General features: G+C 35.8%; 1 protein-coding gene across 1 annotated transcript; it reads left to right on the top strand.

Moving 5' to 3' along the window:
• Positions 1–713: 713 nt before the first annotated feature.
• On the top strand, positions 714–10,474 carry LOC143535896 (calmodulin-binding transcription activator 6-like). Its single transcript, XM_077030020.1, has 14 exons — positions 714–844; positions 2,654–2,779; positions 3,518–3,633; positions 3,726–3,814; positions 3,906–3,951; positions 4,036–4,138; positions 5,107–5,220; positions 5,298–5,356; positions 5,433–5,660; positions 6,629–7,326; positions 7,917–8,481; positions 9,309–9,599; positions 9,700–9,824; positions 10,222–10,474. Exons 1-13 carry the CDS (start codon positions 781–783, stop codon positions 9,745–9,747), a joined length of 2,547 nt encoding a protein of 848 aa, XP_076886135.1. The 5' UTR covers positions 714–780; the 3' UTR covers positions 9,748–9,824; positions 10,222–10,474.
• Positions 10,475–19,746: the final 9,272 nt, after the last annotated feature.

Genomic DNA, 19,746 nt, shown 5'->3' with positions numbered 1-19,746 from the left:
CTAATTATATATCCCCTACCATCTATTTATACGAATTAACTTTTTAAACATAATATGACTTAAACTCATACTTTAAGCGCCAAGATTATCTCGTCAAAGGTATTAATCATCTTTGGAAAATTGGTTTTAAATAAATCCAACTATGCCCTATTGGCAAATAACAGTCTAAACTAAGGGTGTATTTGTTTACAACGGTCTGCGACTAGCAAAACCTTAACGTTGTTAACTACGAGTTGCAAGAAAAACGTTTTTGGCCGGAAAACTCACATTTTTCGTTGGAAAACTCAACATGAACACCAATTGACTTCGATGGCGGTTTTAGGATTCCGATGACCTGAATAACTTGGTCTTTATTATAAAAATGTTCGTAAAGATCCGATTGAAGGTTACAAAGAGGTTTTGTTGTAATTTTTGTTATTTAATCCGTTTTATCTGAACCGTTTGGATTTTGCATATGAGATCGTGGGTAAGCCAACTTCTGTAACTTAAAACACAGATAGCAACCTTTGAATACAGATTCAAAGTACCACGAATATAACATTTTTCACACATAAAAAACACAAAATTGAGTTCACACCAAAAGCAAGTCTAAACAAAACTAGAAAAGCCAGCAGAGTTGACGCCTTACTGGCCCCACACTCTGCTTTATTATTATTATTATTGGTCCTTGTATTTATTTTCTCTTCAAATTAATTATTGCTGGCTAGCTCACCTCTTGATAATACCAGGATCAATAATATCTTCTTCACTGAATTTGGTACTGTTTGTTTGTTTGAGGTTATGGAGCTTGCTGTACCTTCACAGCTTGTGGGTTCAGAGATTCATGGCTTTAGAACTATGCAAGGTCAGTTTAACTTTTAGAATATATATAATAATATGCTTTTTTTTTGTTTCTTGAGAATTTTGATGATTTCATTTTTACACCAACCCGTCTTGACCCTTATTATTTTATTTAAGCCAATCTTGGTTGTTTATAAGGTAATCTTGACTAGTTTTTATATTATGATATTGGTTGTTTTGGTAATATTCACTCATATTGATTGATTATTAGGAAGGGTAATCATGACCCATGTTGGTTATTTTGGTAATTATGACTCAGGTTGGTTGTTTAGGATAATCTTGACCCATATTGGTTATTTTGAGTAATCTTGACCCGCCGTTGACCTTTTGGTCCAATAGCATGGGGTGATGGTTAAGGTTTGGGATATCTGAAGCCTGACTCAATGGGTTTTCCCACAGTGATGGTTTCCTTCTTGATGGTTGACATCACGTCTCAACAAGGCTTACTTGGGTAACGGGGACAATTCCAAACGCTGTTAAAAAAAGTGTAATCTTGACTGACCCGTATTGATTATTTTGGTTAATCTTGACCCATATCGATAATGTAGATTGTAGAGTAATCTGGACCAACGAAAAGGATACCATGCTGGCAAAGTTTGAGTGGTTTTTACAACTTTTTCTAAAGTTGGATGTTGATATGATCTTTTTAAAGCTCTATGATTCTAGTTTTATAAAGGAAGCATAAGGTTTATTGCAATTTTCTTTTCTTTTTAACCAAAAATTAAGTGTCCTCTTGTAATTCTTATTCTTTTTTTTAAAAAAAGAAAGATAATGATTTACTTTTAAATGCCAAAGGTCGTACGATTTCACATGCAAGATTTTCTGGAATATCTTATCATCCATCCCCGGTACTGAAGCGGAAATTAATCAAGAAACTAAAAATGCATAGTCATTTTAGCTCTTGGAATATGCTTAACCATAAGTTGAGCATACAGATATATAGTTAATAACAAGTGTAACTTTATCCCATAAATCTGACATAAGTCAAACTACAATTAAATAAATGGGCATAATCAATCATTCAATCAATCAATCAAGCCCTGTATATCCCACCGCATAGCACGCTATCGGTAGGGTCAGGGGAGGGTGGGATGTAGGCAAGTCTTTCCTCTATCCGTGAGAATAGAGAGGCTGCTTCCAGAGAGACCCCTAGCTCATAAAGCTACATACAGGTAATCAGAGTAAACATACATCCTATAAGCAAAGACACTTAACAATACATAGATAGCAAACTACCAAAAAAGCAAGGAATCTGTAACCTATTAAGAATAGGGCATAAGTATCAAAAGCAGCATCAAACAAAATATATTCATAAACAACAAGGAGTAAGGCTAGCCAACTAGACCCTAAATAGAAAGCTAAGCTAACTAGGTACCTTCCCCTAGAAGTCGCTAACCTTAATCCTACGTCTCCACGAATCTCTATCCTGGACCATGTCCTCAGAGAGGTGCAACTCTGTCAAGTCATGTCTAATTCTCTCATCCCAAGTCAATTTAGGCCTGCCTATACTCCTCTTTCCTTCCACAATGAAGGCTTCCACTACTCTAAGTGGCCCTGTTGTCGGTCTCCTCTTCACATGCCCAAACCATCTCAATCTCCCTTCCTTTAAAATAAATTGGCATAAAATAAAACAAATTCACACATTCTACTATTTCAAAATTTTTAAATGTTAAGTCATAGTTAAAGTTAACTAGTGAAGCACATACATATGCATTTCTTTGGTGATATAACTTTTTTTGTTTTTTTCTTGATTTTCATCATACTTTTAACTTTAAACTCTTCTAAGAATATTTCTTTTTTTGGCTATGAAAAGATTTAGATGTGCCCACCATGTTTGAGGAAGCTAAGACGAGATGGCTCAGACCGAATGAGATACATGCAATTCTGTGTAACTACAAGCATTTCAACGTTTATGTGAAGCCTGTCAATTTGCCAAAAAGTAAATCTTATTCCAACCTCTGTTTTCCAATTTTTAAGGTTATTTTCCTCAGTTAAATTGGGCTCAAACTTCAATGTCATGTGGCATGGACTAGGGTTGTTCAAAAACCTCGTGGCTTGCTCGAAATGGGCTTGTTTGGAAATGAGCCAGCCCCCCAAGCATAGGTCGGCTCATGACTCGCTCGTTACCTTGCCTTGTTGGCTCTTTTAAATTAAAACCCAAATACACACACACGCACATGTGTATTTATATGTATATATTTTTAACTTAATGCCGTATGGCAACTTTTAATGAAAAGAACAAAAAGATATTGAAAATTCTATTAATATTTTGAATTCTAGTTTGGTTCACTTAGAGGTAAAGCCTAAATTTTAATAGATATATAAATGGTAATTCAAAGTTTTAACTCAAATTTATATATGAATTTTACGTTCTTTAGTTTATAAGATATCCGTGTTACAAAATTTATTTTTATCTTTCATATATATTTGTAATAGATACAAAATATTAAAGTTAAAACAATTCAAAATAAACAAGCTAGCTGCCTCGATGACTAACGAGCTGGCTTGAGCTTTTGCAGAGCCGAGCCCAAGTCCAACATTTCAGCTAGTTAAGCTAAACGACCAAGCCGCTCGGCTTGCTTTGTAAACTTATATTGTACATGTTTAAAGTTCATCATCAAATTTTTGTTAAATGTTGAAATTATATTCCCAGCATGTGTCATTTTGCATTAAATAGGTGGCACAATCGTCTTATTTGACCGAAAAATGCTCAGAAATTTCCGAAGGGATGGACATAATTGGAAAAAGAAAAAAGATGGAAGAACTGTCAAAGAAGCTCATGAACACTTGAAAGTAAGTTTACACTATTTAACTGCATATGCAGATATTAGCGAGTTAAGTTATAAACTTATAATATAACATTTCTACCTTATTGTTGTATATAGGTTGGTGATGATGAAAGGATCCATGTGTATTATGCTCATGGTGAAGACCAGTCAACCTTTGTTCGCAGATGTTACTGGCTTCTTGATAAGTACGTATCTTATTAAAGATAACTCTATTTCTTTCCCCATATTAACAGATATTGTAACATTGTTTTGTCTTTTATTCCAATTGTGTTACAGGAAACTGGAACATATTGTTCTTGTTCATTATCGTGACACACAAGAGGTTGATCTGCTGTACAAATCTTTTAATATTAGTAGACTTGTTTTATATACTCGGTTCTTTAGAATAACAGAACTTATTGTGCAGTTGAGCTCCCCGACTATTGACTCGAATTCTAGTTCAGAGCACCCACCTACTTCATGGAATTTGTCAGAAGAAAATGATGGTGTTGATCAAGCTTATTATGCACGTAAGTATGTTTATTTACTGATTAAGATTTCCAAAAAGTTCAGATTTTTAAAACGAGATAAAATTATTAAGATAATAAAACTTTTAATATTGTTCCAGTAAAGTCATTCTTGTTTCTGACTACAAAAACCATTCAAGTTTCATTGTTCTGAAATTTCTCATAATTATTTAACTGACTGACCTAAATGGAACATTTATGAAACTGGGTTATTATGTTGTGGCTTTGTATTTCATCACAATTACCTACCACTTCAGGTCAAACTTGAAAATAAAATACTTGCTAAATGGTTACCAAGTTTCACACATGTTCCATTTACGTAGGGGTGCAAACGAGCTGCGAGCTCGGCTCGTTTATCATTCATTAATTATATTATGTTCGCTTATAATTATATTTTTTATCTATATTTTAATTATAGCTTTTATATATAAAACATAATATATATCATATATATTTTAATTATAAGTTTTGTATATAACATGATGTTTTATCATTTAGTTATTTTTATTATAATTTATACACAAATCACACAATAGTAATTATTATACAAGTATATATTAAATAAAAGTTGTATAGATATTAGGCTTGTTTAGGCTCGCGAGCCATCTTAAGCTTAGGCTCGGGCTTGGTTATTAAACAAGCTTATTTTTAGGCTAGAGATCAGTTCATTACGAGCAAATCTCGAGTACCTCATTGACACCCCTATATTTAGGTCATTTCATTAAAAAAAAATTAATATGTGTACAAACATTCACTACAATGGAACAATATTGAAACTTCAGTGGTTTTTATAGTTAGAAAAAAGCTAGAGTGTTGGAGAGCTTAAGAAACTTTGTTACTGTTGGTTGAAATACTCTTTTTTTGAGATAAAATCTTGAAGTAGTAACCGAATTTTATTATTATTCTATATAATTAGTTTTTAAAGTTTTATATATATATATATATATATATATTTTCTTGTGATTCTGCAGAGCCTAATGAGACTATAATAAACCATGAGATGAGACTTCATGAAATCAACACACTCGAATGGGACGAGCTTGTAGTCCCGGATGGCTCCATCAAGTTAATCACGCCCGAAAGAGGTAATTAACTTCATTTAGTTACAATTTGCAAGATAATTCATTAAACAAGTGAATTTGATTAAACTTTTCAATTGCAGGAAACATATCATACTTCGATCAAGATGATCAATATGGACTAAATGGATTTATAGATACTGTAAGTAGAGTTTGGAGAAGATAGATAGATCTTCACATGTTTGTGATATAATGTCATTCTTTTTATTCTGTTACAGGTGGGCCCCAAAGATGTGAATGCTGGCGCGACTATTGATATTGTGAATGATGGATTGAAAAATCAAGATAGTTTTGGAAGGTGGATGAACTACACCTTGACTGAAACTCCTGTGCTAGATGATCATGTTCTGACAACACAACCGACTGTTTCAACGAGTTATAATCAACAAATATTTAATATAACTGAAGTTTCACCTTCATGGGCCTCATCAAGTGAAGAAACGAAGGTTGATTTTATAACCATATAAAGATATACCACTTTTCAGTTATAGGGCTGTAAATGAGCCAAGCCAATTCAAGCCATGTTGGGCTCGTTTATTGTAACGAGCTGAAATGTTGAGCTCGAGCTCGGCTTGTAAAAAGCTCGAGCCTGCTCGTGGCTCATCGATCCAACTCTTTTAATTATTTTTAATTAGTTTTATATTTTTACACATATTAATATTTTTAACATACACATAATAGATAATCATTAACCTACCAAATTTATAATTGGTTTATGTTAAAAAATTTGCTTATACATTTGGGTTTTAATATATATATATATATATATATATATATATATATATATTAACATTTGGGCTTTTTTAAACGAGCCAATGGGCCAGTTAAACGAGCCTAACGAGCAGGCCAACAAGCCCAGCTTACCTTGGCTCTGGATCAGCTCGTTTACAAATGGAGTCGGCTCTTGTCTCGTTTACAAACAAGCCGATTTCAAGCAAGCCTTTTTACAGCGGGCCACAAGGTTTTTGAACAACCCTATTCAGTTATGACTAGATTGGTCCATTTACTTGTGACCGGAACAAGTCAATTCAGTCAAACAGGCTGAAGTCAACCAGAGTGTAATTTTAAATGATAAAACCATTTAAAATTCTCTTATTTAAACATTTAGGTTATTATCAAAATAATATGAATATCTTAAGCATATTCAGCACACTGAATATGTATAAAAAATTGTCTTTTGAACAAAGAGGGTTTCAGTTCAGCACTTCAACCCAACATGGGCCATTTTAATCCGCTTCAAAATGTTGTTACCTGTTTTGTTCGTTACCCAACATGTTTGACCCACTCATTTTCCAACTCTAGCTTTGAACATCTTCTTTAAGTCATGCATCTAGTATCAATTTAAAAAAGTCAACATTTGAATTTTACAGCGAAAGGGTCTATTCGCCAACTTAATATCATATGTTTTCTGCAGGTTTTAATCATTGGAGTATTTCACGAAAATTATAAACAATTACCAAACACCAGTCTGTTGTGCGTATGTGGCGATATTTGCATTCCCGTTGAAGTCGTCCAACCTGGCGTATTCCGGTGTTATGTCTCCCCTCACAGCCCAGGAATAGTCAATCTTTTCATCAGTAATGATGGGCACAAACCCATAAGCCAAGTCATCGCGTTCGAATACCGCGCCCCACCTATGTTAAGCGTAACAGTCTCATCCGAGGAAAAATCAGACTGGGAAGACTTCCAAGTGAAAATGAGGCTGGCCCATTTGCTCTTTTCAACCTCTAAGAGCATTAACATCTTATCTAATAAAGTGCCGCCAAAGGCTTTGAAGGAAGCCAAAATATTTGCTCATAAAACCAAATCCATTGTTGAAAGTTGGGATTTGCTGATAAGCTCAATGAATGGAAAAAAGTTATCTTTTCAGTCAGCTAAAAATAGTTTGTTGGAGCTTGTTATACAGAACCGAATGCTTGAATGGCTTTTGGAGAGTATATTGGAAGGAAGTAAGAGTCCGGGTCATGATGAGGAAGGTCAAGGCGTGATTCATTTGTGTGCTATATTGGATTACACTTGGGCTATATTCCCATATTCATGGTCGGGTTTGTCGATTGATTATCGTGATAAGTTTGGCTGGACCGCTCTTCATTGGGCTGCTCACTATGGAAGGTAAAGCTTCATATCTAACCTATTTAATAAGCAAACGGGTTATGTTTGAGTTGACGTGCTCGTTCACAAGGGGTGTGTTTGGGTTGAGCTGTTTAACATGTTTAGTTAATCACATCAACCCACTAACTTGATTAACCCACTTTTTACACCCCACCAATTTGATTAACATGTTCACAGCCTTATACCTGCCAACCAGTTTGACACGTCTAGATAAATTGGTTAAACGGCCGTGCTCGGGTTACATGATTTTAAGTGTGTGCGTGTTAAGGTTGGCTCATCGACAAACCCGACCATTATATATAAATTATAACCCAAATTTTAATATATGTAAATTATAAATTTTGTAGTTTATTAATATGCATTATGTGCAAGTTAAAAATACTATATTTTTCTTTTATATTATATCAAGATGTGTAATTTATTTGCTTATAAATTTTAATAATAACTTCTCAGAAGAAAGCATATTGTTTAGTGAATGAATATACATTGTACAGTTCGAAAAAAACATAAATATACAGTCATATTTTATTAAACTTAAATATGTCATCAGTATATATATATTCAAATTTTGATTAGATCTCCACTTGCAGGCAAAAATGTGTGGCGTCTCTTCTAACCGCAGGCGCGAACCCAAATCTGGTAACAGACCCCACTTCAGAAAATCTTGGTGGATGCACCCCTGCTGACCTGGCATCCAAGAGCGGGTACGAGGGGCTAGCTGCATTCCTTGCAGAAAAAGCATTATTAGCTCATTTTGAAGCCATGACATTAGCTGGAAATGTAAGCGGCTCGTTACAAAGTACAATCCCGACTGATGATGATTCTGTTACAAGTGGGCCCGGGACCAGCATAACTGAAGAGGAGCAATGTTTGAAGGATACCCTGGCGGCTTATAGGCGGGCAGCTGATGCTGCCGCCCGCATACAGGCTGCGTTCCTTGAGCAGTCGTTTAAAATGAGATCGAAAGCGGCGGAGTTTGATAACACGGAAGATGAAGCAAGGTGTGTAATAGCAGCTATGAGGATTCAACATGCGTTTCGTAAGCACGAAACCAAGAAAAAAATGGCAGCTGCTACTCGTATACAATACCGGTTTCGTACCTGGCAAATACGGAAAGACTATCTTAATAAACGCCGCCAAGCGATTAAAATTCAAGTAAGATTTTGGATTTTGCTCTAAACTAAGAGAGCTCAAGCTTGACTTGTTAATAAATTTTCAAAACCTGAGATTGGCTTGTTTATTATATATCTAATTATTTTATTTATATACAAATATAATCATTTTTTATTATAATTTTTTTAAGAAATATATCATATATGTGTCGGTGGGATTTCACTGGGCATGATTGATTGATTGATTGATCATATATGTGTAATCATAACTTTGTGTACAACAATATTTATTATGTAAGTAACTATTATAAAATATACAAAATGTTTTATAATATGATGACCTAGCTTGTTTAGGCTCGTGAGCCAGGGTTGTTCAAAACGCTCGCTCCAAATTGGTTCATATGTAAAGGAGCCAAGCCTAAGCCAAGTTAAACTCACTCGTTGGCTTGCAAGCTAGCTGGCTGCTGGCCCATTGGCTCGCTCGTTTGGCCCGTTTGAATTATAATCCAAAATGATAACCCAAATTTTGATGGATAAAAATAATAAATTCTGCATTATGTATGTCAATAATATTATTTTTTTTCTTTTATATATATCATAAATATGTGTAAAAAATACACAACTTAAAACTTTTATAAAAATAAATGAGCTACCTATTTTAAAGCCCAGCCCGAGCCCAATTTGACTTGGCTCTTTTAAAATTATTCTATTGCTAGCCTGTTCAGGGATATATGAAGCTTGGGCTGGAGCTCGTTTATTAAATGAGCTCCAACTTAGGCTCGAGTTCGGGCGAGTTTAAGCTCGGCTCAGTTTAAACTTTTAGCAATCCGATTTCGAGTAGCTAACAAGCGGCTCCTCTTGTTTACGCAGGCATTTTTCCGTGGGTTTCAAGTAAGAAGGCAGTACAAGAAAATAGTATGGTCAGTAGGAGTGTTGGAGAAGGCGGTTCTTCGTTGGCTTAAAAAACGCAAAGGATTTAGAGGTCTTCAAGTGGTTCCAGATGAACACGAGAACACTGAGGTGGAAAGTTTCTTCAACGCGAGTAGAAAACAAGCGGAAGAGCGAGTGGAAAGATCGGTTGTTCGGGTCCAAGCCATGTTTAGATCGAAACGAGCTCAAGAAGAATATAGAAAGATGAAGCTTGCACTTAACCAAACATCGGTATGTGTTTAATGTTTATTACATTTTTATGATGATAAAATCTGTCTTAATGATGAAAAAGAAAAGGATTGTTGAAAATGGTTTACCTGTCATCTTGCAGTTGATGTATGAAGAGCTTCTTAATCCTGATATGAACATGAAAATATAAAAGTTATGTGCTTTATGACTCTGACAGCTACATCTATCTATCTATCTATCTTGTAAATGCCTGTAGACATGATTGAGGTACGTGTTATTTTCAACTGTATTTATTGCCGTAGTCGTTCCCATAATCGTACACATTTGTGACAATATTTCTATATAAACCGGATGTTCAACACACAACCATGACGTACCACTCTGAAACATTAATTTATTTGTATATTTATCTATGGTTTTAACATGACTTTGACGTATCATGGTTATGCATCTGTATATATTATAAACATGTGTATGCTACGAGGAAAAGTGATAGGACAAGAAAGCAGGAAAAATAATTAATTAGAGAGAAAAATCATTTGCTCTTTTACAATTATACTCTTTTCATATAATTATTAATAATAAGTAAATGGTTCAGAGTGGTTGTTCACCATTTGTGTATAGTAATAAAAGCCAAATGAAGTAATAAATGTTATTTTGGCAGTAATATCTGCTATGTATAATAGGTTGATCGCGGGTATTGTTTCTCGAAGATGCTATAGACGTTCAGGCACACTCAAGTCTCATTTGGGAGTAAGCATGCTTTTTTTTTATTGATACTCTTTTAGGGTTTAAATTTGCTAATATGTATCTTGTTGGGTGCCTTGTTCTAATAACTTGGTTTGTGTACGTTTGTATATCTGGATCGTCAAGGTAGCGATGTTATGGTGTTATAATGTTAGGTTGTTGGAGTCAAGGAGTTGGATCATTGGGTCAGATCTCATGTAGCTTCAATTTGAGAGTTTTTTTTTTTTTTTTATCAAAGTCGTATATAAGCATTGTAGTTGTGTTTTTAACTTGTGGTATGTATAATAAGGGCTGTATAACCTTTCAGCAGACAAGTGTAAACAAATGACTTTAAGATGTCATTGAAATGTTTTGATGTATGATTTGTTTCTTATATATGATTTTAAGATGTCATTGAAATGTTTTGATGTTTTGCCAAGCTTTAAGCCCGGAATACAAACAATTTTACAAACTCGATATTTCAAAAAAGCTTTATATAAATTCCTAAATATATTCTCTTTGAAATTATGTACTAATTGAGTTTTTGAAAAATAATATAATTTGTAATTGTAAGTTTTATCCAGATAATAAGCTATAATAGAAGAGTTTATAAGAAGGGGAAAGTGATAATAAGCTTCAAAAACTTTAACAAACCCGAAGAACACTTAAAACACACTTCTCAAACATGAAAACAAGAGAAGAATTGTAGGTCTGAATCCAAGGTTGCGACCTAAGAACCACAACTAGTAGAGCCAAAAGCTCTATTACCAATTGTAGGTCTTATTAATGAGATCAAACAAAAAGCTCCTGAATTAATCTCACTTGTGAGCTAGCGGTAATCATTCACAAGCAACTAAGATCTCGGATCTTGATTTGTGTTTTGTTATTACCCAAAGTGGAAAGAAAGAAGATTAGGTAGAAAGAAAGTAGGTGAGAATTGGTAATATTTGCAAAAGGTTATATTTGCATGGTCATGCTTCACTATTTATAGGTGAAGCTAGAGATCACAATAAACCCGAACCTGGAACCGAACCTAAAATAAAAACCCAGAACCGGTTTGTTTAATACCCGTGTTTTTAATACCCGAACCCGTACCCGACCCTACCCGTAGGGTACGAATAGGGTATGCATTCGGCACTAAAACCCAAACCCGAACCCGAACCGGACCCGATTTGTACCCGGTAATACCCGAAAACCCAAACCGGTTCCATACCCGGAACCGAGTTTTTCCAATACCCGAAATATACCCGAAAAATACCTTAAAGGTACCCAAAAAATACCCCTAAAAATGCAAACCTTTTAAAAAAATCAAATCTATACCTCGAAAAATACCCAGGAAAAAGCTCAAAAAAACCCACAGATAGGGTTTTTTCAATACCCGAAATTAGGGTATTCAAATACTCGGTTTTAGAACACGGTTTTATACCCTACCCGAACCCGATGCATAGGGTGTGGTTTTTAGAGGCAATACACGAACCCGAACCCGACCCGGTTTTTACCAATACCCGATTTTCTAATACCCGATCATACCCAAACCCATGTATTTGAAAAACCCGATTTGTGCACCTCTAGGTGAAGCATGACATGCATTCTTTTCCATTCAAGGGCCCAAAATGGGCTTTATTTACATTGGGCCAAGCCCATACATTACAAGATACATATGAAAGCTAACAAAATACATCGTAATATAACCGAACAAATACAAAAAGACTTAACAAAACAAAATAGGCTCTACATATAACTTAGGTACCACATATCTCTGTGCAAATCCCGTGTTTCATGCTCTCACAAAAGATGTTGAAGTTGACTATCATTTCGTTGTGAACTAGTGGCTAAAGGAAAATTAAAAGTTCAGTTTTATTTCTACACACGACTAGATTGCTGATGTGTTTGAAAAGCCTCTATCGTCTCAACGGTTCCTATTGTTACGAACAAGTTACAGGTCATTCCTCGCCCTCAACTTGTGCGCACGCGCGGGGGTGGGGGGTGGGGGGGATGATAGACAATACATTAGATAGTATTTTATATATATTAATACTATGTGGTAGTTAATTATAAAATTCTATCCTATATATTATGACCTTGTAATTTATATTCACTGAATCAATAATACGTACTATTTTTTGTGGCTTATTATGTTAATTTAGAGTTTTGGTTTCGATATAAGTTTTATGGATAATGGCGTTTCAAATGCTAATCGATCTTTTGATTATGAAATCTTCCCTTTTTGAAAAGGGTAATCTATTGCGTACTAAAAAATATATAGGTTATTCCAACACAACATAGGTTATTCAAACACTAGTCGTATAGAGGTTATACGAGCCGTACAAACCAAAATTATGGCATAATGTGTCGGAGTGTGTCTTAGTCTATACGGTGGTTCGTATAGACCCTATACGGCTTGTATAGACTTAAAAAGCTATCATATAGTACATTTGTCAAATATGAAAAGACTATACGACTCATATAGCCCCCGCATACGCTTGTTAGATACCATGGGGGTGGTGTTTGAATATAACAGCCCTTAAAAATTGATTAAGTTTTGTAGTTTAAGAAAATATATCTTGTATGTGAATTTGTTTTTCAAGCAGTTGTGGTGGATTCATTCAAAATTTTGCAAAGATGAGCATTCAAAGGCCAGGAGCGAGTCAGGTAATTTGTTTCACTTTTCTTATAAAATAAATGTGACGATTGTGTTATTTATTAATGGGTCAGTTTTCTATCCATATGAAGAAATATGGACCTAATCCTTTAAGGGCTTAGATTTAATGGGTCCAAAGGGTACGGGGCAAATACTACTAATAACAATACAAGTCCAATCTCCCAAGTCCAGTGACGGAAACCTGCAAAACAACCACCGTGAGCTCGTTACGGAAATGACAAGATGGGGGTCTTCCCGTAACCAACCTCCGGCGTGAGAATTAGTACAATTCCGGTAGAGATAAAGTACTTAACTATTTATAGTAGATAGTGGAGTGTGTATGTGTTACCTCATGGATATTGTGAAGTATTTATAGCCGAAGGATGTGGGACTATAATTGGCCCAGCTGTCCCTTTCTAGAAGATATTCTTGTAACCGCCTAGACACGTGTCCTCCCGTGATAGGTTGAGCTATACGGCCCATGTGCATGGTCGTAACATCCTGGACACGTGTCCGTATATGATAGGATGAGATAAACCTGGCCATGTGCATGGTTGTAACAATCTGGCCAGCTGTCCTCTTTCTATTGGCTGAAGGGTCACGTTCTCTCAAAGAAAGGATCTTGGTAAATCTTCTAGAAGGAAGATGGTTAAACACAGCTGTCCTATGACATTGCCTTCTGGCCATCCTTGCAGGTGTAAAACAGTACCCTGCGGATGACTTCAGAGGGCGTCTAGATCCTCCCGCACATAGTCTCTAGGATATAATGTTGTTCTTCCTTTGTCTTGAGTTATGCGGGTGATTTATATACCTTGCGGGTGGCTTATGAGGGAGTCCCTTCTGACCCACGGGTGATACTTAAGGGTATTTGGGTCTTTTTGGTACCCTATCTCTATCCATACAAACTGGTTTTCAACGTTGATGGCCCAATTTAGGATCAGAAAATAAATATTATGTGAACACCTCTAGACCATACAGGTTATTTAGTACCGAATATGAAATTATTGTGTTTTCTTGATTGTTTTTGTATGAAGATGTTCTTGAGAAGAAACCAGAGATACGTGAGGAATCCGCCCAGGAAGAGCAGATGCATGATTCAAATTGAACTCTAGATTTTGGTTTCGTATCAGATGTCGTTATGTTATTGCTTTGTTTTTGTTAAAAATATATATAGTCAATTGTCAATTCAAATATCAAGCAAATATTTGTAATTTCTCTTAATTGTTATTTCTATTGTTTGTCACATGTTATTGGGCTTGGAGCTAATGGTTGGATTGCACATGCAATTGGATTTGGACCTGCTTATGGAAAGATGGGCTAAAGTCTGATGGGCTGGATGGAAGCTTATGAAGGTCAAGGCCCATGCATTGGTTTTGAATAACATAAAAGTTATGTTAATCGTATGGGTTATTCATTCGAGATACTTCTGGAATTTAGATATGGTTTCTTTCTTTGTTAATGATCTTGGATTTGATCGTTTATTTTTGGATTCTCTAGCAATTGTATTCAATAATGTCAATGGTGATTGCTAAATCTGTTTATTAGTCTTTCCCTAGAGCAATTGTTGATTGTATCTTTTGTTTATGTTGAATTAAAGATCTCTATCGTGTTTTTCGTTGTTTGTTCGATTCAATAAGAAGACTATTGGTTTCAGACATGGTATCAGAGCGCTAGGCTCATGATTCGTCTTCAACTCGGTATTCAACCAGGTGATTAGAGTTCCTAATTTTTGTCGAGACATTTGTTACTGTTTCTATTGGTGTTCAAGGCTTCTGCAAAATCTACCATGCACTCATTGTTGATTGTCGATCGTGAGAAGAGGTCTCCGTTTCTGTCTTTTTTTTTTGTTATGCATCTCAGTTGCCACTCAATCTGGGCTGTTAATTTTTCTATGAAACCCTTGGTTAAAGTTTTGATAGGGTTTGATCTTGTTTAGTTCAGAAACTGCATATTGGGGCCTGCTAAATGTAACATCTCATTTTCTTGATAAATATAAAAATATTTGAAGCGTGTGTTCAAATATTTCTAAACAAGTAAGTTACATTTAAAATGATTATTTTAACTATGAGATATCTAGACAAACAACTGGTATGATAGAAATATATTAATACAAATACATATAGGATTGATTTCTTTTAAAAACCCCTTTGAGTTTTAAGAACTCGAAAGAACTTAACTTAACAACTTTTTTTTTGAATTTTTTTTACACATTTGTAATACGTAAATGTAAGTAATGTACAAAAAATTACCGTAATTTTTAACACACCGAATCGACTTATTACACATGTGTAACTAGGGCTGTTCAAAAAACTCACGACTCGAAGCTCGCTCGAAAAAAGCTCGGAGAAAGCTAGCTCGAAATCGGCTCGATTGTAAAACAAGCCGAGCCTAGCTCGACTCGATTTCTAAACGAGCCGAGCCTGAGCTAGCCCCGGCTCGACTCGAGCTCGCTCAATAGGCTTGCTCGATTGGCTCGAACTATTTTATTTTAATTTATTATATATATACACACACACACATACATGCATATAATTATCGAGCCAAATTATTTTAACACATGGGCTTTCCTTTAATCCAACCCAATTTCCTTTCTCACTCCATAGTTCATATTCATAATTTCATATACTGAGTAACTGAGAGATGAGACTTCATAGTTCACACACTCAATAATCAGTATACGTTCCATTTTCCACCCTAACGCTAGCCGCTCATATTCACCTCCGCCATCGGCCGTCGCTCATAGATAATACTTCTATGCTTAATTTTGTATTTGGTTTGGTTTAGACTTGTTGAACATATTTTGTTTTCGATGGTGTTATTAGACGTATTTATTTAGTTTGTATTTGGTTGGTGTTGATCTTAACGTTATATTTATTTAGTTTAGCTTGATGATTGTATATAATTTTTATTATTATAGGTAAACTCAAGCCAAATCGAGCCGAACCGAGCCGGCTCGATTTAAAACCGAGCCGAGCTTGAGCTCAAATTTTTAGCTTGATTAAGAGCTCGGGCTCGGCTCGTTTAAAACCGAGCCGAACTTGAGCTCAAATTTTTAGCTCGATTAAGAGCTCGAGCTCGAGCCGAGCCAGCTCGATTGATTATCGAGTCGAGCTTGAGCTTGCCTTGGCTCGGGCTCGGCTCGGCTCGTGAACAGGCCTATGTGTAACTAACATTTAAACTTGTGTAATCATCAAAAATAATTATTCTCTCTCCTGATTAATTTTTTAATCAGATTTATTATTAGCCACATATTACATACTCATTTAATTAAATGTGTGGTCCATATTTAGTTTTTAAAGTTCTAACATCTCAAGAAGTTCTCAAATTATCCCTCCTCAAAAAAAAAAAATAAAAAATATATATATATATATATATATATACATAAAGAATATTAACATATAATAATATTAAGTGGGCATAAAATCTTGTGCACAGGCTTTTGTAATAATAATAATAATAATAATAATAATAATAATAATAATGTAGTGATAATGATGAAGTCTACAACACGTAACTTTGAAGATAAGCGGTTGTATTTTGATTTGCTTCACCAAAATTAACTGTCTTCAATTAATTTATTCATGGAACCGACATATACTCAGTTTATTTATATAGACTACATAAGTTTAGGAACTTGCTCACAAACTTTTCCCATCCTCTTCCGAAAGCGATAACAATACAATACGGTATGTTTCTTTCTTAATATTTTAATTAATGAGTAAACTTTAATTATAAGATATTATTTAAATATTATTTATTACTAATAATTTAGAAACCCTTAAAAAGGACAATTTGTATGGGTAGAAATTATACCAGTTTAATATTTTAATAATAAACCTAGAGATTTGCGGGTAGGCTGATTAGAGTGGGCGTACGATCTAATCATAACCTGTCTAGCACGTGCACAACCAGATTGTGGTATTTTGTGACCACTTTGATCATGAATGGTAGGAGTCATCAATTATAAAATATTGGGCATGACTGTATATAATCTGGACTGTAAACAGTTGTGCACTGTAATGGCGGTTGTTATGTGAATGGTCCATTAAAGTTAGTACATTAATTCACAAATTTAAATTAATAATTTGGTAAGTGAATCCTAGATCACAGTTGAAGTTGTAAGAAGCATAAGTAAGCTGTGAAAAAAGTCTGTTCAGGTGAGTTACTTAAACTACTTTCCAAACTCTGATACATGCTCGCAAATTTATTTGGACTGTGATTGATCATGTATTTGCATGGCGCATATGGTGTGGCACCCTATATATATTATAATGATCATTATATTTTCCCGAGGGGACATGCACTTTATACAGCAGCGGACATGCGTAAAGTCTGTATGTGCGAATATATAATGTTGACCCGACTTTAACGTGAAGTGGGCGGGTTATAATTATGGCGTGACATGCAATGAGCTCATACTTGATCAATATTATTGTTTTAGTACCATTTTATTAAATATGTCGGTTTATGTGACTCACTGGCTTTGTGCTGACATATTTTTACTTGAGCATGTATTACAGGTTGGTAATAAGGGCATGGAGATTAGTTGATATGCTTTTGGAAGAGTTTAGATGTTTTATCCAGTTACCATTATATTTTCTAGTAAGTGTAATAGTTAGACATGTATTAAATATTTTAGTTTTTATATAAAAATACGGTTATGTTGTACGTGTGTGTTGACTGGTCACTAGTGCCCCGTCCTGGGCAGGGTGTGACACTAAATGTTCTTCACGATTGATGGTTTACACTCACATGTAAAAATTGAATTGACAATTTCCGGTTTGTTTATAATACGACTCACACATTTGCCAAGATCTATTGATCTAGTTCGTGATTGTCAAAACCATTATAACCGCTGTTAAAACATCTTTTAAACCCTAGCATCACCTGCATTTTTATTTGATACGCGCTCACTTCATCTCGGTTCTTGCAATTAGGTTTCTAGAGTTTCGGTAGTTGTAGAGGTAGGATACCAAAAAGACCCAAAATACCCTTAAGGATCACTCGCGGGTTACAGAGAATCCTCTTATAAACCACCCGCGGGACACATGGATCACCTCCATATCACGAATAAGGAGGAACGTCCTCATAACACATGCGGAAGCATCCTGGCTTCCTCAAAAGTCATCCGCAGGATAGGATATCTGTCCACCTAAACGTCCGGAAGACAAGGCCAACGGGACAGCTGTCATAACTCAAATATTCTCTAGAAGAAGGTTCATGATTCTTACTTGGGAATACGTGACTGAACAGCCAATAAAATAAAGGACACCTGGCCAGTTTGTTATAACCGTGCACATGGCCAGGGTGCAATCCATCCTATCATCGGGCGACGCGTGTCCAGGTTGTTATGCCCATGCACATGGAACGTATAGCTCAACCTATCACAAGAGGACACGCGTCCAGGCAGTTATCAAAGATCTTCTGGAAGAGGACAGCTGGCCCAATCATCTTCCTATATCCTTCGGCTATAAATATCTTGTCAAACGGTATGAGGTATTCATTCACTCACTTGCATTCTGACTACACTTAGTCTGCTTACTTTAGTACTTTCTTCATTTACGAAGGTTACTGATTCTCATGCCGGAGGGTGGTTACAGGAAGACCCCCCTCTTGTCCTTCCTGTAACGAGACTCACGGTGTCTGTTTTGCAGGTTCCGGTCATTAGACTTTGGGAAGCTTTACTCATATCTTAGTTGTAATTATCGTACTTTACCTCGTAGACTCATTGGATCCAGGTCCCATACCCGGGGATTGGATCCGTATTTCTTCATTAGTTAGGTTTTTTTTATCTAGTCTGATTGATTCGAACCGTGTAAACGGGTTCTTTGAGTTTTTTTTTCCAATGCAAAGCATCACCAATAAATTGTGGAAGTCTAATTCTTGCTAGTGGATGCATTCGTAACGAAAGTTTTGTGGCTGAGTATGAACGCAGAAAACGTAACGAAAGGTTTCACATTCGTACTCTGGATTATGAGGAATCTCCTCGGAGATCTCTTTCTCCTCCACCTACAGTGATAGGAAGTCAGATCCGTTACAGTCATCAGGCGGAGCCAGAGTTTGGTGAAATACCGAGGTTACGCCCTCGTCCTCGCATAGACATGCGGATGCCATCCTACTTGGAGGAATTTGATAGCTATGATTCAACTTATCAACCGGGTGAATATAGTACGTATGCCGGAGATAGTGGAATGAGCTCCAGAGCAAGGAGTAGTCGTCCGCATGACATAGTTCGCCACACCGAATACCACAGCAATGCTGAACGAGACTTCACTAAACCATACCGCCCCGCAGCTTTCGCCGAAAAATCAAAATTCATAGCAAACATTGCCACAGCACCCTTTCCTGTTAATGCTAAGATACCTACATCGGTAGGTAAGTACAATGGTATGACTGATCCAAGTGATCATCTCCAGAATTTTGTGGCGGTAGGCGGTGTTAGTGGTTGGACGCTTCCCTATTGGTGTCACATGTTCGCATTGACATTAACAGGGGCAACAAGAGAATGGTTCGAAAAGTTACCTGACGGTGAAATTTCTAGCTGGGATGATTTGGTGAAGAAATTTTCTCAACAGTTCAGTCAACAGAAGAAACATACTCGAGACCAATTAGAAATTTTAGATGTCGTTCGTCGCGATAACGAGTCTATATAAAATTTTATCACCATGTTCAATGATGAGATCCTGAACATCGGTGGTATAAACAAAGACATGCTTCGGGGTTCCTTCCGCAAAAACGTCAGATGTGATGATTTAGTCCGCACACTTACGGGCAGAGATGGAATGCCAAAAGAGTGGGACGATCTCATGACTGCAGAAAAAG

Source organism: Bidens hawaiensis, unplaced genomic scaffold (genome assembly GCF_021521415.1).
Source record: "Bidens hawaiensis isolate Kalapana, Puna unplaced genomic scaffold, B.hawaiensis_p1.1 tig00010699_1, whole genome shotgun sequence".
Classification (NCBI taxonomy): Eukaryota; Viridiplantae; Streptophyta; class Magnoliopsida; order Asterales; family Asteraceae; genus Bidens; species Bidens hawaiensis.
The sequence above is the reverse complement of the archived record's forward strand: the minus strand, read 5'-3'. Positions and strand labels throughout refer to the sequence as shown.